This window comes from Lissotriton vulgaris, chromosome 7 (assembly GCF_964263255.1).
Source record: "Lissotriton vulgaris chromosome 7, aLisVul1.2, whole genome shotgun sequence".
Classification (NCBI taxonomy): domain Eukaryota; kingdom Metazoa; phylum Chordata; class Amphibia; order Caudata; family Salamandridae; genus Lissotriton; species Lissotriton vulgaris.
The window spans coordinates 1,774,021,346-1,774,039,512 of NC_141695.1; the positions used below are offsets into that span (position 1 = coordinate 1,774,021,346).

An 18,167-nucleotide genomic window follows, 5' to 3' on the forward strand; every position below is an offset into this window, starting at 1 on the left:
GATGACAGGGCATTAACAACGCTGCCTCTCAAGTGACGCTCCTCACAGGGCATTAACAACGCTGCCTCCCAAGTGACGCTCCTCACAGGGCATTAACAACACTGCCTCAAGTGACGTTGATCAAGGGCATTAACAACGCTGCCACACAAGTAACGCTGAACACAGAGCATTAACAACGCTGCCTCTCAAGTGACGCTGATCAACGTGCATTAACAACGCTGCCTCACAAGTGACGCAGATCAATGTGCATTAACAACGCTGCCTCTCAAGTGATGCTGATCACAGGGCATTAACAACGCCGCCTCACAAGTGACGCTGATCACAGGGCATTAACAACGCTGCCTCACAAGTAACGCTGATCACAGGGCATTAACAACGCTGCCCCTCAATTGACGCTGATCAACGTGCATTAACAACGCTGCCTCACAAGTGACGCAGATCAATGTGCATTAACAACGCTGCCTCACAAGTGACGCAGATCAATGTGCATTAACAACGCTGCCTCTCAAGTGACGCTCCTCACAGGGCATTAACAACGCTGCCTCCCAAGTGACGCTCCTCACAGGGCATTAACAATGCTGCCCCTCAAATGACGCTGATCAACGTGCATTAACAACGCTGCCTCACAAGTGACGCTGATGACAGGGCATTAACAACGCTGCCTCTCAAGTGACGCTCCTCACAGGGCATTAACAACGCTGCCTCCCAAGTGACGCTCCTCACAGGGCATTAACAATGCTGCCTCACAAGTGACGCAGATCACAGGGCATTAACAACACTGCCTCACAAGTGACGCTGATCAACGTGCATTAACAGCGCTGCCTCACAAGTGACGCTCCTCACAGGGCATTAACAACGCTGCCTCTTAAGTGACGCTCCTCACAGGGCATTAACAACGCTGCCCCTCAAGTGACGCTGATCAACGTGCATTAACAACGCTGCCTCACAAGTGACACTGATCATTGTGCATTAACAACACTGCCTTACAAGTGATGCAGATCAATGTGCATTAACAACACTGCCTCACAAGTGACGCTGGTCAATGTGCATTAACGACACTGCCTTACAAGTGACGCTGATCAACGTGCATTAACAACACTGCCTCACAAGTGACGCAGATCAATGTGCATTAACAACGCTGCCTTACAAGTGGCACTGATCAATGTGCATTACCAACACTGCCTCAAAAGTGAAGCAGATCAATGTGCATTAACAATGCTGCCTCAAAAGTGACACAGATCAATGTGCGTTAACAGTGCTGCCTTACAAGTGACGCTGATCAACATGCATTAACAACACTGCCTCACAAGTGACGCTGATCAGAGTGTATTAACAACACTGCCTTACAAGTGACGCTGATCAACGTGCATTAACAACACTGCCTCACAAGTGACGCTGATCAAAGTGCATTAACAACACTGCCTCACAAGTGACGCTGATCAAAGTGCATTAACAACGCTGCCTTACAAGTGACGCTGATCAACGTGCATTAACAACACTGCCTCAAAAGTGAAGCAGATCAATGTGCATTAACAATGCTGCCTCAAAAGTGACACAGATCAATGTGCATTAACAACGCTGCCTCAAAAGTGACACAGATCAATGTGCATTAACAGTGCTGCCTTACAAGTGATGCTGATCAACGTGCATTAACAACACTGCCTCACAAGTGACGCTGATCAAAGTGCATTAACAGTGCTGCCTCACAAGTGACACTGATCAAAGTGCATTAACAACGCTGCCTCACAAGTGACACTGATCAAAGTGCATTAACAACACTGCCTCACAAGTGACGCAGATCAATGTGCATTAACAGTGCTGCCTTACAAGTGACGCTGATTAACGTGCATTAACAGTGCTGCCTTACAAGTGACGCTGATCAACGTGCATTAACAGTGCTGCCTTACAAGTGACGCTGATCAACGTGCATTACCGGTGCTGCCTTACAAAAGGGACGCTGATCAACGTGCATTAACAGTGCTGCCTTACAAGTGACGCTGATCATTGTGCATTAACAACACTGCCTCACAAGTGACGCTGATCACAGTGCATTAACAACGCTGCCTTACAAGTGACGCTCCTCACAGTGCATTAACAACGCTGCCTCACAAGTGTTGCTGATCAACATGCATTAACAACGCTGCCTCACAAGTGACGCTGATCAGTGTGCATTAACAACGCTGTCTCACAAGTGACGCTGATCAATGTGCATTAACAACGCTGCCTCACAAGTGAAGCAGGTCACAGGGCATTAACAACGCCGCCTCACAAGTGACGCTGATCACAGGGCATTAACAACGCTGCCCCTCAAATGACGCTGATCAACGTGCATTAACAACGCTGCCTCTCAAGTGACACTGATCACAGTGCATTAACAAAGCTGCCTCACAAGTGACGCAGATCAATGTGCATTAACAGTGCTGCCTTACAAGTGACGCTGATCAACGTGCATTAACAGTGCTGCCTTACAAGAGGGACGCTGATCAACGTGCATTAACAGTGCTGCCTTACAAGTGACGCTGATCATTGTGCATTAACAACACTGCCTCACAAGTGACGCTGATCACAGTGCATTAACAACGCTGCCTTACAAGTGACGCTCCTCACAGTGCATTAACAACGCTGCCTCACAAATGATGCTGATCAGTGTGCATTAACAACGCTGCCTCACAAGTGACGCTGATCAATGTGCATTAACAACGCTGCCTCACAAGTGAAGCAGGTCACAGGGCATTAACAACGCCGCCTCACAAGTGAAGCTGATCACAGGGCATTAACAACGCTGCCCCTCAAATGACGCTGATCAACGTGCATTAACAACGCTGCCTCTCAAGTGACGCTGATCATTGTGCATTAACAACGCTGCCTCACAAGTGAAGCAGGTCACAGTTAAGCATGGGCGGAAAATCCGTTCCGCTCGCGAATTTACCGAAAATTCGCACGCAGCGGATTTTTTTTTCTTGGTGATACAATTTTGCGGCGTGCGGCGTAAGTTCGCAATTGCGAACATGTAGGTGCGGCGGGCAGCAACAATCTCGCACTCGCGAAATTACAAAATTTGCAATTCTGCACAAGAAATCCACTAGCAAGCAGCATAGACCTTCTGAAAATGATGATTTTTATCAGAATAACTCCTCAGGTTGACATGTGCCTGCTCTTTTTTGGATTTGAGGCCTTTTGACTTTCTTTGGATCACTTTTGGATTAGAAATCAACTTTCACAAGTAAGTTTGTTTGGGGCATTACATTTGCTGTTCTGCAGAAAAACGAGTTTTGCTAAACTGAAAGCACTCAGCAGGTGCAAAAGTTCAAATTCATCATTAGTAACCATTCCCTTTAGTGCTTCCTGACTGGGGCCCCTCTAGAGTTCAGTTGTTAGTTGCAACAATTGTATGACCCTGCTCTGACCCCCACAGCCAGATCATAGAATAGCTACAAGTAGGCCACAAAGGTCCTGGAAAAAAAATTGCACTGCAACAGAAAGAAAATGGCAGATAAGGAAGCAGGTGCCAGACTGGAATTTTAAAACAGTGACACATTAATAAATCGACCCCAAATTAATTCATGTCAGTTGAAGCAGGGCAGGTGTGCTTGCTTTTTCCCCCCCATAGTCTACAGCGATGATGATGAACCAGAGGGTGGCATTGATGTACCAGAGGGTGGCATGGGTGAAACAGAGGGTGGCAGTGTTGAAACAGAGGGTGCTGTGAACCTGTGATGATGAACCAGACGTAGAAACAACATAGTCGCGACCGTTGCGTGCCGACAAGTAAGTTCGCAATTGCGAACTGGTACAAAATCCTTGCGAACTGGCAGAAATCCTTGCGAACACTATAAAAACAAAAAAATCCGCAAATTCGCGAGGATTCGCGGATTGCGAGTCCGCAAATACGCAAATTTGCGAACGCCAGATTCTCAAAATTCGCCCATGCTTAGTCACAGTGCGTTAACAACGCTGCCTCACAAGTGACGCTGATCAACGTGCATTAACAACGCTGCCTCACAAGTGATGCTGATCAATGTGCATTAACAACGCTGCCTCACAAGTGACGCTTATCAAAGTGCATTAACAAAGCTGCCTCACAAGTGACGCAGATCAATGTGCATTAACAGTGCTGCCTTACAAGTGACGCTGATCAACGTGCATTAACAGTGCTGCCTTACAAGAGGGACGCTGATCAACGTGCATTAACAGTGCTGCCTTACAAGTGACGCTGATCATTGTGCATTAACAACACTGCCTCACAAGTGACGCTGATCACAGTGCATTAACAACGCTGCCTTACAAGTGACGCTCCTCACAGTGCATTAACAACGCTGCCTCACAAATGATGCTGATCAGTGTGCATTAACAACGCTGCCTCACAAGTGACGCTGATCAATGTGCATTAACAACGCTGCCTCACAAGTGAAGCAGGTCACAGGGCATTAACAACGCCGCCTCACAAGTGAAGCTGATCACAGGGCATTAACAACGCTGCCCCTCAAATGACGCTGATCAACGTGCATTAACAACGCTGCCTCTCAAGTGACGCTGATCATTGTGCATTAACAACGCTGCCTCACAAGTGAAGCAGGTCACAGTTAAGCATGGGCGGAAAATCCGTTCCGCTCGCGAATTTACCGAAAATTCGCACGCAGCGGATTTTTTTTTCTTGGTGATACAATTTTGCGGCGTAAGTTCGCAATTGCGAACATGTAGGTGCGGCGGGCAGCAACAATCTCGCACTCGCGAAATTACAAAATTTGCAATTCTGCACAAGAAATCCACTAGCAAGCAGCATAGACCTTCTGAAAATGATGATTTTTATCAGAATAACTCCTCAGGTTGACATGTGCCTGCTCTTTTTTGGATTTGAGGCCTTTTGACTTTCTTTGGATCACTTTTGGATTAGAAATCAACTTTCACAAGTAAGTTTGTTTGGGGCATTACATTTGCTGTTCTGCAGAAAAACGAGTTTTGCTAAACTGAAAGCACTCAGCAGGTGCAAAAGTTCAAATTCATCATTAGTAACCATTCCCTTTAGTGCTTCCTGACTGGGGCCCCTCTAGAGTTCAGTTGTTAGTTGCAACAATTGTATGACCCTGCTCTGACCCCCACAGCCAGATCATAGAATAGCTACAAGTAGGCCACAAAGGTCCTGGAAAAAAAATTGCACTGCAACAGAAAGAAAATGGCAGATAAGGAAGCAGGTGCCAGACTGGAATTTTAAAACAGTGACACATTAATAAATCGACCCCAAATTAATTCATGTCAGTTGAAGCAGGGCAGGTGTGCTTGCTTTTTCCCCCCCATAGTCTACAGCGATGATGATGAACCAGAGGGTGGCATTGATGTACCAGAGGGTGGCATGGGTGAAACAGAGGGTGGCAGTGTTGAAACAGAGGGTGCTGTGAACCTGTGATGATGAACCAGACGTAGAAACAACATAGTCGCGACCGTTGCGTGCCGACAAGTAAGTTCGCAATTGCGAACTGGTACAAAATCCTTGCGAACTGGCAGAAATCCTTGCGAACACTATAAAAACAAAAAAATCCGCAAATTCGCAAGGATTCGCGGATTGCGAGTCCGCAAATACGCAAATTTGCGAACGCCAGATTCTCAAAATTCGCCCATGCTTAGTCACAGTGCGTTAACAACGCTGCCTCACAAGTGACGCTGATCAACGTGCATTAACAACGCTGCCTCACAAGTGATGCTGATCAATGTGCATTAACAACGCTGCCTCACAAGTGACGCTTATCAAAGTGCATTAACAATGCCGCCTCACAAGTGACGCTAGTCAAAGTGGTTTGACAATGCCGAGTAGCAATTTATGTTCACATTGATCTACAGGAGGAAATACGGGTGAAAAACACTATTTTGTTGTTAATCTTTTTCTGTTTCAGTAATTTCCTGAAACGTTTTATGTTTGAGTTATACATTAGGGAAATATTAAAATTACGAATGTGAATTCTAAATAATTTGGCTTCACAGTGTTGTTTACTGTTTGTGCCACTAAAGTCATCTCTTACAACAATTATATATATTTTTCTGCAAGAAAAAAGAGAAATGTGTAATGTCCAAATCAATTATATCAGGCATGAAAAATGCAGGTGCAATATAAAATAGACATTAACTTCAGTAATGTAAGGTTTATGACTAAAGTCACGTGACCTCACTCCTAGTAAGGTTACACTCTCAATATGCTATGATGTCACTTCTTGTGATGTTAATTGGTCAAAGGGTGGTTATGTGTGGTCACTTCTGCTACCCGTGGCATTTTGGTGATTTGGCGTCAATTACGTGAACGTCCTTAAGTGACTGTAAAGCAGGGGGGAGCTTGAGCTCAGGCAACGGATGTCACGTGGCGCATATATCCCTGAACCTGCGCTCGGGTCTTGGGGAGGTGACACATAAGTCCGGTCCCAGTGGGCTTCACTTCTACCCCACTATATTTCTACCAGAGTGCAGCTCCCACCTGAGTGCATTTGAGAATTGCGCCTTTGAGTATGAGTAGATGTTTCAGAGGCTCCTACCCAAGAGTCTTGGCCTGCTCCACTGATACGACTCCTTACCCTCCACCAGGTAAAGCTAAGCTCCAGCATCGACTTCCCAGAGGTGACTCCACCCAGCCAAGGTTAGCACACACCTTTACCGCACAGCTGCTTACCAGCCACAATCATAGGAGGTAACCAGACAGGCTAACCCTAACATCTTAAACCAAGCACGTTCACTCGTGGTCTGGGCTTCTCGTGGGCCCAGGGCCCAATGCTCTCTTGTCTTCCCAATAAACTTTAGCTGGACCTTTTTGACTGGATGGAACTAGAAGCTTCAACGGGTTTCAATAGAAAGCAATGTCCGCCTCTTGTCATTTTACTCTGAGTTAATGTTTCCACTTAGAATGCGTTTTGGATACATAAACATGGCGAGACCTCAAGTTAATTCACTGAGTAACAAACTGTGGCATTCACTCCCAACTAAGATGCAGCCACTGCAAGTCGTCTGGAATTTAGAAGAATGTAGAAAATGCGGCTATTACTCACTTGAAGGTCGGAGAGTAAAACAGAGTAAGGATCCCAATCACGAAGAAGTAGCACTCAGTGTAACACCAACAAGCTAGAACAGGGACACTCAAAGTACAGCCTGAGGCCGCTTGCAGCCCTCATAACTCTTACATCCCTCCCCCCCCCCCACACCCCGTGAACAGCAGCACTGGTGTGATGTTTACTTGACTGAGAACTAACATTTCGATATATGTTAAACAAACAGCAAGCATGTATTTAAACGTGAACGAAAGTCAAAGAAACGAAGGAACATGTTCTGGGCCACTCATCTTTAGAGACACCTTCCTTTTCAAAGGCATCTGACGAAAAACATAAAAATATGATCCTCCAGAAAAAGTGTCACTCATCAACATGCCGAAGCTCTACACCTTAGTGCACCAGACTAGATCACTGCACTGAGAGGCATGTATTAAACGTGATAGTTTTCAAACATGAACTTAGAAACATTCATGCCTTACAACAATGCCATTATTGAACAGAGAGCCAGTCAATTTATATAAATGAATGGAGAAATAATATACTTTAGTAAATCAAACACAAGATAAGGTTCTGTTGGAGGCGCGGCCTCAATGCATGTACTTCAAGGTCCTCTCGAGTGAAATAATGAAGGAAAAGGGGGCAAAATAAAATAGCACTTGCCAAAGATCACACAGTTTGGTGAAGTGGGGAACCAAGACTGACCCAGGTTTTCTGGTTTAACTTTAGGAATATTCAGTCAGTAGACATCAAATGTAAATACTTTGTGTTTAATACTTGGCACACGAAATGACGCTGCCCACTGGAACAGGCACAGATTTGAAAATACATCATTCACAACCAGATTATTTGGCCAAGTGCTAAAGCCAGGATGAACCATCAAGTCTCCCTGACAAACTTCCCGCTGTCCCATTCCTAGCAGTAGGGGTTGGGTGGTTGCATCTGCTTACCTCTAGGATGTGCACACCTTGTATGGGGTGGTTTAAAGGTTTTTACACCGCCCGCTACCTCTGTACATTCACTTGTCAAAGACTGCTATAGAGAACAAAGAAGGCTTAACTCAGTTTGTGGTCGAGGGAGAGAGGCCCAGACACTGTGTCCCACACAGGATTGTCACATCTACGACTTGTAGGCACACGTACTTGACTCAGAGGGCAGTATGGAGTGAAAACCTCCCAAGAGCTCTACAACTCACTGTTCAAAGCATTTACATGCATCGCTTCTCCTATGTCCAACTTACATCCACCCCTCCCCCACCCTGCTGACCTCAATGTGGCCTTGGTCAATCCACAGTACAGAATTGATGGCCCCTGACAAAATGTTTGAAGGTAGCCATGGGCTAAGAGGATCCCAATCTCCTGATAGTGACCGAAAATACACTTTGTCCCAGAACAACATATCCAGCCCATCGCCGACAAAGATGGAGTACCAGGTCCCATCTGTAAACACGAAGGAAGCCCTGTCCCGTCGCACACATCAGAGGCGACTCGGACCCCAGCAGGCACTGTCACTGCAGGACACACCTCTGGAAGGACAGCAGGTACCCTTGGGATGGACATGTCTTGTACATGTGCTCCGAGGCGGACACAGCATGTCAGCAGTCACCTGATCGGGCATCACGTTCATAGTAGACTCATTTCCCGCCCCGGGGTCTGCCTTTGTCAGCCGGATTAATTGCGATATGTGCAGCAGCTCCGATCAACTCCTATACAGCGGCAGTCACAACTATGACTTGTGAGACAAGCACTGCACCCCAACAATTCCTAGAGGTGACTTTGGACTGCCCAGCCTTGCTGAAATGTACCCTACTGATGATGCGTTGCTGCAACAGTTACCCTAATCCGTAGCTAAACGCATCCACATGTGCGCGTGATATCCCGCCACTGCACAATATCGCGTCAATGAATCACACCAGTGTCTGAGTCACTGTAATCGGAGCCAGAGAGTGTCAAGTCCCTGCGCATCCACCGGTCCCTGGCTCTGAAGGAACTCAGCCCTTCAGCTTAAGTGTGTTACCATCACCTTCCTCTGTTAGTGTGTTATTATCACCTTCCTCTGTTAGTGTGTTACCATCACCTTCCTCTGTTAGTGTGTTACCATCACCTTCCTCTGTTGGTGTGTTACCATCACCTTCCTCTGTTGGTGTGTTACCATCGCCTTCCTCTGTTGGTGTGTTACCATCATTGCCACTTTCTGGACAAAAATCATCAACTTCTCTCTCACATCAGGCTGTGTTCCAGACTCCCTTCAGCTAGGACAAATCACCCCTATACTCAAGAAACATGGGGCCGACCGCAACGAGCTCAACAACCTCAGACCCATCTCCAACCTCCGGTGCCTCGCTAAAACATTGGAGAAGGGCGTTCTCCAACAACTGAACAAACAGATTGATGACTTCAACCTCCACGACACCTTTCAGTCAAGATTCAGGAAAGGTTGTAGCACCGGAACAGCAATGCTCAATATTGCAGACGATATCCACAGAGCCTTAGATGAAGGTGAAGCCTGTCTCCTCATCCTTATTGACGTATCAGCGTCATTTGACACAATCAACCACCGAACTTTACTTGAGACTCTGAAGAGGCGCTCTAGCATGAATGGCACAGTCCTAGAATGGTTCACTCCCTTCCTTCAGCACCGTCCGCACCAGATTAAAATCAACTCCTGCCTCTCTGCACCAACACGAGTCCCGCAAGGATCGATGCTCTCACCATCCCTCTTCAATCTCTTCATGGAACCCCTTGCAATTATTCTGAAACGAAACATGCAGATGACACACAAATCTACTACAAAATAAAATCACCCAGTGACGTCCGACACCTCAAAGTCACACTAACCAAGATCCAAACCTGGTTTAGCGCAAACCACTTAAAACTGAACCCGGACAAAACAGAATTAATACTGTTCTCTCGGAAAAGTCATCACCGACCAATTCAAGTCTGGCTCAAGGAGCTGGACGTGCTAAACTGCTCCCTCGTCCCATCCGACTCGTTAAAGTCACGAAGCATTACCCTGGATAAGAACCGGTCAATGAAAGACCACATCAAGAACTCTGCAAAAGGTGCGCTTTACTCTCTAAAACACCTCAAGAAAATTAAACCTTTCATTCCCCAGGATGGTTTCAAGACAATAGCACAATCCCTCGTCCTTTCCAAACTGGACTTTGGAAACGCCATCCTAACAGGGGCACCAAACGCTCACCTACCCCTCCAAGGTCAGTCCTCAACATGGCAGCTCGACTCATAACTGGTGTAAAAAAATGTGAACACATCTCACCAACCCTCAACGCACTCAACTGGCTCCCCAAAGAGGGTAGATGTATCTACAACCTGGCCTGCATCACTCGCCCAATCCCCCCACTACCGAAAGAGCAAGCTGGTAAAAGCAGGAAAATCCAGAACTCTGAGAAGCAGCAACTCACTCCTTCCGATCCCTTCGAAACTGAAAAGGAAGCGACCCAGGGCCCTTCTCTGGAAACGCAACGACCCAGGGCCGGCCCGTCTCTGGAAACGCAACGACCCAGGGCCGGCCCGTCTCTGGAAACGCAACGACCCAGGGCCGGCCCGTCTCTGGAAACGCAACGACCCAGGGCCGGCCCTTCTCTGGAACCGCAACGACCCAGGGCCGGCCCTTCTCTGGAACCGCAACGACCCAGGGCCGGCCCTTCTCTGGAACCGCAACGACCCAGGGCCGGCCCTTCTCTGGAACCGCAACGACCCAGGGCGGCCCTTCTCTGGAAACGACCCAAGATGTGGAACGCGCTCCAGATCGACCTCAGATGCGACCCCTCCTTCTCTCGCTTCAAAAGGACCTGAAACCACTTCTCCTCAACCAATACTTGACAGACCAAGTCAACCAACCCAGGCACCAATAACCTAATGGACCCCCCCCCCCCCCCCCCTCAGTTGGACCTCCAAGGATGGGGGTTATCTGACTGTTTCACCACCTGCGTCTTTCTCACCTCTCTGTATACAGAAGTATGATGTCCTTGCGTATATCTTTATTTATCCTTAAGTCCTGCCATGAGATGCAATGTTCTTTTACTTTGAGTATGTAAAGCGCTCTGATACCCACGGGTCTAGTTAGCGCTATATAAAACTTTATAAAGAAAATGAAATACAAATGCACACGCTTGAGACACCCTCCTCTCCTCACACATGAGACACCCTCCTATGTCCAGAGTCAAATGAGACACCCTGAGACCACCCTAGGACGCCCCTCATCCTTGAGGTTTGAGGTTCTTTAGGGTCACTCAGGGGGAGGGGGAGGGGTGACCCCCCTCTCGAGTCTCTCAATCAATGAGAGATGCAGATTGTGCGATCGAAATGAATAAACGTGACCAGACCCAGGTCCGGCGGCTCGGAGAAGGGGGTGGGGGCCGCCCCCCATGCAACCCTCACTATGGGAAGGGGGTGCGGAGGAGGGGGCCCCGGATCTCTGCTGGGGGGGGGGGGTCTTCTTTCTAGGATTGTGATGGGGCGCTCCCTTGGAGGACTCTCTTGCAAGGGGGGGGGGGGTGCTATGGAAGACCCCCCATGTCAGTATCTCTTGGCATCGAATCTCTATGGGGGGGGGGGGTCTTATTTCTAGGATTGTGATGGGGCGCTCCCTTGGAGGACTCTCTTGCAAGGGGGGGTGCTATGGAAGACCCCCCATGTCAGTATCTCTTGGCATCGAGTCTCTATTGGGGTGGGGGGGGGTCTTCTGCCTGAGGTGTCAGACCCTCTTGGGAGGGGGGCGGGTACTTCTATGCTAAGGGGGCTTTCTAAGGTGTCAGACCCCCAGGGTGGGGGGTCCTTCTATGCTAAGGGGGCTTTCTAAGGTGTCAGACCTTCTCGGGGCTCTAGTCTTTATTATGGGGGAACTGAGTCAGACTTCCTTGGGGGGCTCTTTCTATGTTAAGGGGGCTCTCTGATCCTATGTTTGGGGGGCTGGGCGTCTATCCTGTATCTGGCTGCGGGGGGGGGGGGGGGGGGGGTGTTGGTCTATCCCGTATATGGGGGGGTCTATCCTGTATCTGCTGTATCTGGCTGCAGGGGGGGGGGCTGTGGTTCTATCCTGTATATGGGAGCGGGGGGGGGGGGGGTCTATTCTGTATCTGGGGGCTCTCCCATTGGAGGGGCTGCTGCTCCAGCACGAAGCTCTGAAGCTCTTTACATGGGGTGCGGGGGGGGGGGGGGGCAGGGAGTGTGGCAAGAATCAATCCTTGGGGGTCTCGCTGAGATGTCAGGCACTTTTCCTGAGGGGGGGTGGCAGGTGGTGTGCTTAGCCTCACTCCTCAGGGACTCTCACTCACTTCAGGTGTCCGACTGTCTTGCATAAAGGGGGGGGGGGCAGGGAGTGGGGGTCAGGGAGTGTGGTAAGAATCAATCCTTGGTGGGGGAGGTTTGTGGGGGGCTTCAAAAGGTGCCGGCGGTTAGAATTATACAGAAAAGTTGTGCTCTTACCTGAGAGGCCAAGAAGTGCCAGGAGCAGAGAGTCCAACATCCCGGGTCCGATGGAGCGCAGGTCCGGGGGGGTCAGGGGCACCGGGGTACGGGCTCTGGGTCCTTGGGGGGGTTTCCGGGGTGGGGGAGCAAGTGCAGGTGCCTCGCCCTCAGTCCTGGGAGCTCCGGCAGCGGGAGAATCCTTGGGAATCTGTAGGAGGGAGCCTGGGACAGACCCAGCATGAGGGGGGGGCGGGCCCTGGGGGAGGAGCCTGGGACAGACCCAGCATGAGGGGGGGCGGGCCCTGGGGGAGGAGCCTGGGACAGACCCAGCATGAGGGGGGGGCGGGGCCTGGGGGAGGAGCCTGGGACAGACCCAGCATGAGGGGGGGCGGGCCCTGGGGGAGGAGCCTGGGACAGACCCAGCATGAGGGGGGGCGGGCCCTGAGGGAGGAGCCTGGGACAGACCCAGCATGAGGGGGGGCCGGCCCAGGGGGGCGGGCTGATGGAAGAGAGATGGAGCATGCTCCCCTGGGGAGGAGCCTGGAGGATGGGGCAGGATACAGCCCTCTAAGGGAGGAGCTCGAAGGACAGGGCTGGGTACTGCCCCCTGGGGGGAGGGGAGTCTGAAGGAAGGGTGATGGAGCATGCCTCCATGGGGGAGGAGCCTGATGGACAGGGGCTGGATACTGCCCCCTGAGGGAGAAGGCAGGAACCCCCTTCACAAGAGACTGCCCCCTGGGGGAGGAGCGAGGGAGCCCTGTGCGCAACAGACTGCCGGGAAGGGGGGGCTGGTGCTGGATCCTGCTTCAGGATACTGTCCAGTGCACAAGAGACCGCCCCCCCAGGACGGATCCTGACAGCCTCGAGGCTGGAGACTGCCCCCCCCCCCCCAGGGGAGGAGCCGGACAACCCTGTGAACAAGAAATCCCCCCGTCCCAGGGGAGGAGTCAGAAAGCCTCTAGACATGTGGGATGTGGGGGCCCCGCCCCTTCTCCCTTCCCAGGGGACAGATGCCCCCTGAGACGAGACCCCCTCCCCGGAGTGCAGTCGGTGGTGACCCTCGGGTCAGAAGACACCCCCCTCCGCTCCGCCATGACCCCCGTCGGACCCTCGGGTGAGCTCGAGGGCTCTGTCTGTGGGCAAAGAACAGGGCACATCACCCGCCCAGAGGGGCGACCTCGGGGCAACAAAGAGACAGCCCAGGGACTAGAGACACTCACCTTACAAGAGACACCCACCGCAGGCCAAGGAGCGCCCTGTGACGGCCGAGAAAGGCGCCTTGAAGCCCTCCAGGAAGAGGGGCTCACAAGCCCCCAAGGACAGGCTGCCCGGGGGCCACGAAGGGGACCCTCCTAAGAGGGTGGCCACCTTAGTGCCACATGAGGGCCCACGGTGGCAGCCGCCAGTGTTGGAAACCCCTTCGGGGTCCGCGCGCACGAATCACATCCGGGCAGGAGTGGGCGGGTGGGGGGGGGGGGTACAAATACCTCTCCCGCCTGTAATGTTTCAGATGGGGGGCAGCGCCCTCCCTCTGGACAATGTGTGCGGGGCCCTTGCAGCGCGCCGCTCAATAATGAGGCTCACACTCGGGTTATACTCTGGTGCGGACCGCGTGTCAGCTCCGCCCATCTTTATTTATTGCCGCGCTCAGGCTGGCCGGCGTGAGCGCGGGGGCTGGAACTCTAGGCGCGCACCAGCGGTACACGCTGGGGCGCTGACCGTTACATCCCATCTTAACTCAGTTATACCCTGGCGCGGACCGCCGTGTCAGCTCTGCCCATCTTTATTTATTGCCGCGCTCACGCTGGCCGGCGTGAGCGCGGGGGCTGGAACTCTAGGCGCGCACCAGCGGTACACGCTGGGGCGCTGACCATTACATCCCATCTTAACTCAGTTATACCCTGGCGCGGACCGCGTGTCAGCTCCGCCCATCTTTCTTTATTGACGCGCTCACGCTGGCCGGCGCGGGTGCTGGAACTCTAGGCGCGCACCAGCGGTACACGCTGGGGCACTGACCGTTACATCCCATCTTAACTCAGTTATACCCTGGCGCGGATCGCGTGTCAGCTCCGCCCATCTTTATTTATTGCCGTGCTCAGGCTGGCCGGCGTGAGCGCGGGGGCTGCCAACTCTAGGCACGCACCAGCGGTAAAAGCTGGGGCGCTGACCGTCACATCCCATCTTAACTCAGTTATACTCTGGCGCGGACCGCCGTCTCAGCTCCGCCCATCTTTATTTATTGCCGCGCTCAGGCTGGCCGGCGTGAGCGCAGGGGCTGGAACTCTAGGCACGCACCAGCGGTAAACGCTGGGGCGCTGACCGTCACATCCCATCTTAACTCAGTCCTTGACTGGATCTCAAAAGTCGCATGGTTCACTTACTTGACAGGCGAAGTCTCTCAGACGAGTGCTCGGCGGGGGATTCTCTCTGAGAGGTACCTGGAGAGGCTCCGGCCGGTGGTGGAGGCAGGGAGCGGGGTGCGGGGTCCTGGAGGCAGATTGGTGGTTTCACAGGTAACGTAAGGACTTGCTGGCGGCGGGGTTACAGGACTTGCCGGCGGCGGGGTTACTCCTGGATGGTGGTTGTTTGCTTCTGGGGACCCCTCTCGACTGGCCTCGGCCTCCTCGGCTAGATTCTCGACAACCGTGGGAGCATTGGGCTTGTCTACTTGTTTGAACCACGATATGTTGTGGGTCACTATTTCTCCCTCCTTCTCGACAGTCATCATGGTTCCTTGGCTATTGATCACTGTCCAGTACCCCTGCTCCTACCGAGTCTAAAATTTTCCTCTGGGCCTCCAGTTTTTCATGTTGACTGTGTCTCCTTGCTGCAGCAGGCGGAAAACCGCCCTCCAAGATTGATTGGCAGTGTTATTGCGCTTCTCTCTCCTCCTGAGGCCTCCTTCTTCGTCAAACGGAAGGGGAGACCAACCCGATGCAGTGGGGAGACCATCTCGGCGGGTGCCATTGAACATTAGCGCCCAGGGTGCTTGGTGGGTGAACAGTGTGGCGTGCTCCGATACTCCCGCAGGAACTTCTGCAGTTCTAGTTCTGGGTTGCTTTGCTCTGCTACGGCAAGGTTTAGAGTTCTCATGAGGTGCTCAATTTCCCCATTGGCCTGGGGCCATTGTGGGGTGATCCGCAGGTGCCCAATGCCATGGTGTTGCATAAACTCACAGAATTTGTGTCCTTGGAATGGGGGCCCATTGTCACTGCGGATTTCATCCGGACATCCGAGCATGTTGAATATCTTCTCGAAGGCAGGGCCAACATGCTGGAATGCGGTTGACTGCCCGCCTTCTACCTCTGGATACTTTGAGAAGCTGTCGATAAGGGCTAGAGTGACATGCCCGTCAGGGAAACTCCCAAAGTCCACGCTCACCTTTTCCCAGGTGATCTGGCCTTGGGACCATCCATGCCGCTACCTTGGTGCTGACGAAACAAACTTTTGAGGTCCGCAACTTTAGAACCAAAACTTTATTGTGGGAGAAGGAACTGATACGGCTTTCTTCACCGGAACCTATGATGCCGGAGCGTGATATTCGCAACTAAGGGATCCTACCAAACGATATTGAGAGGTTCTGCTAAGGTCCAGGAAGACTTTAAGGCGAACATAGAAAATATTGTAAACAGCATTTCTAAATCAACAGGAAGATTAGAAACCCTTTCAAGCTTATATATATCTTCTTAACGACTCTGGAGGATCCACGTACACGTCACCGGTTTTTACTTTCATCTCGCCCTGAAGAAACTCCCTGGTAGGGAGTGAAACGCGTTGGCTGACTTTGTTGCTAATTGCACTGTGACTGCGTTTTAAAGAATGAACAATAATAAATAAAGGATTTTTTCGTACATCTAAATCAACAGTTTTCTTGGACTTCTTTTTGTGCGCCCCCACACAAGTTAAGCAAATCACCTGGGATCTGGAAAACACAGCAAGGCCAATTAGCAGCTGACGTCGAGGGTGGCTTCACATACACTTACAAAACATTTTTGGAACCGGGTTTAAGGTGCGGCATCGTAAGGTCCGCTGCTACACTTTTTTTGTGCATAACCGTGATCTGGCTGTGTTGTTCTGTGAGGAGGGGGTGCTGGTCGCTCAGGCCCGCTCGTTAGTTGGCAGGACGGGCACTTCCGAACAGTCTCTTCCACTCGAATGTCCATCCCTGGGAACCAGACCTTCTCTCTCATGCCGGCCATCATCTTCTCCATCCCCTGGTGCCCGCCTTGGGTGAGTTGCATCGCCCGTAGCTGCATGGAGGCCGGGATGAGGATCCGGGGTCCTCTGAGGAGAATGCCTCCTTGGGTGAGGCTTAGTTCGTTCGGGACTCTCCACATGTGCATCAGGTTTTCTTTTTCCGGCTTGACCATGTGTTAGCAGACTGTAGGAATTGACGCCACAGCCCTCCCTGGATGGTGTCCCAAACTTTAATCATGACGGGGTCTTGCTCTGCTGTGGTAGCCACTTCTTCGAGCGTCAATGCTCGGGGGCGCCTCAGTGCCGCAATCATGTCTAGGTGGGCCTAGGTGTCATTACTGCTAGGCTCTTCGTTATCATCTTCAGTTGTGTCTGGGTGTCGTGACAGGAAATCGGGCGGGTTCTTGGCGCCAGGCCGGTAGACCACGTCCATGTCGTAGTGTTGGAGCCCGATGGCCCATCTTTCGATATGTGGCAGCAGGTGAGGCACTGATCCTTTGAATAGCGGCACTAGTGGTTGGTGATCTGTGACTACCGTGAATGGGTGTCCGCTTATGTACAGGTGGAAGTGTCTACAACCCCATCGGATGGCTAGGGCCTCTCTCTCGATTTCAGAGTATTGCTTCTCGGTCGGGGATAACGCTTTGCTGGCATATGCTAAGGTGGCCCATTGTCCCTGCTCTTGTTCCTGAGTGAGGACAGCCCCTTGGCCTACGGGGTTAGGGTCTACCAATTTTTTCGTCTTATTCGTTGGGCCAAAGTACACCAGCATCGTGCGGTCGAGGAGGGCTTTATTCTTCAGCTGGACCCCACTGCCACATAGCGTCTGCTCTAGTGAGGTTTCAGAGGGGCTCTGCAAGGGTTGCCAGGCCCGGAATTAAATGGCCACAGTAAGTGGCCATTCCCAGGAAACTGCGTACTTCCGCCATGGAGAGTGGGGCAGCTGTGGTCTTGATGGCTTGGGATTTCTGTGGATCGACTTGTATGCCTTCTTGGGTAAATGTGTATTTGAATCATTCTATCTTTTGTTGGAACAGTAGGCACTTCTGTTCGTGGAGGGTGACTCTGTATTCTACGAGTCTCTTCAGTGTGGCTCCCACGTGCCGGTAGTGTTCTTCTGCTGTCTTGGAGTGAATGAGGATGTCATAGTCACAACTCACATTTAGGGCGCCAGGTAGTCCTACCAGTATTTCCTTGACAGCAATCTGATTATTTCCGCGACAGAGGATATTCTGAAATTCAGCCGTTTGTACCTCCGGAGACCTAGGTGCGTGCTGAAGGTTGTTATGTAACGACTGTCTTTGTCAAGGGCTAGTAGATGATAGCTCGCATTCAGATCCAGCTTCAAAAAACATCTGGATCTATTCAGGTAAGCCTTGATGTCATCCATGTTCGGCGTTATGAGGTGTCCGCGCAGAATGGCCTTGTTAGGAAGGCGCATATCAATGCAGAGCCTGGTCTTCCCTGGTTGGCAAGGTTTTTCGGCAATCACCATGGGTGATACCCATAGGCCCGGATA

General features: G+C 51.3%; 1 protein-coding gene across 2 annotated transcripts in view; it reads right to left on the reverse strand.

Moving 5' to 3' along the window:
• Positions 1 to 12,680, reverse strand: part of BCAM (basal cell adhesion molecule (Lutheran blood group)) — a 261,260-nt gene extending 248,580 nt beyond the window's left edge. For both annotated transcript variants that reach the window (XM_086933147.1, XM_086933146.1), the window contains exon 1: positions 12,470 to 12,680. In XM_086933147.1, coding sequence (XP_086789273.1) covers positions 12,470 to 12,509 — 40 coding nt within the window. In that variant the 5' untranslated portion in view covers positions 12,510 to 12,680. The remainder of the gene's footprint in view (positions 1 to 12,469) is intronic.
• Between the last annotated feature and the right edge of the window lie 5,487 nt (positions 12,681 to 18,167).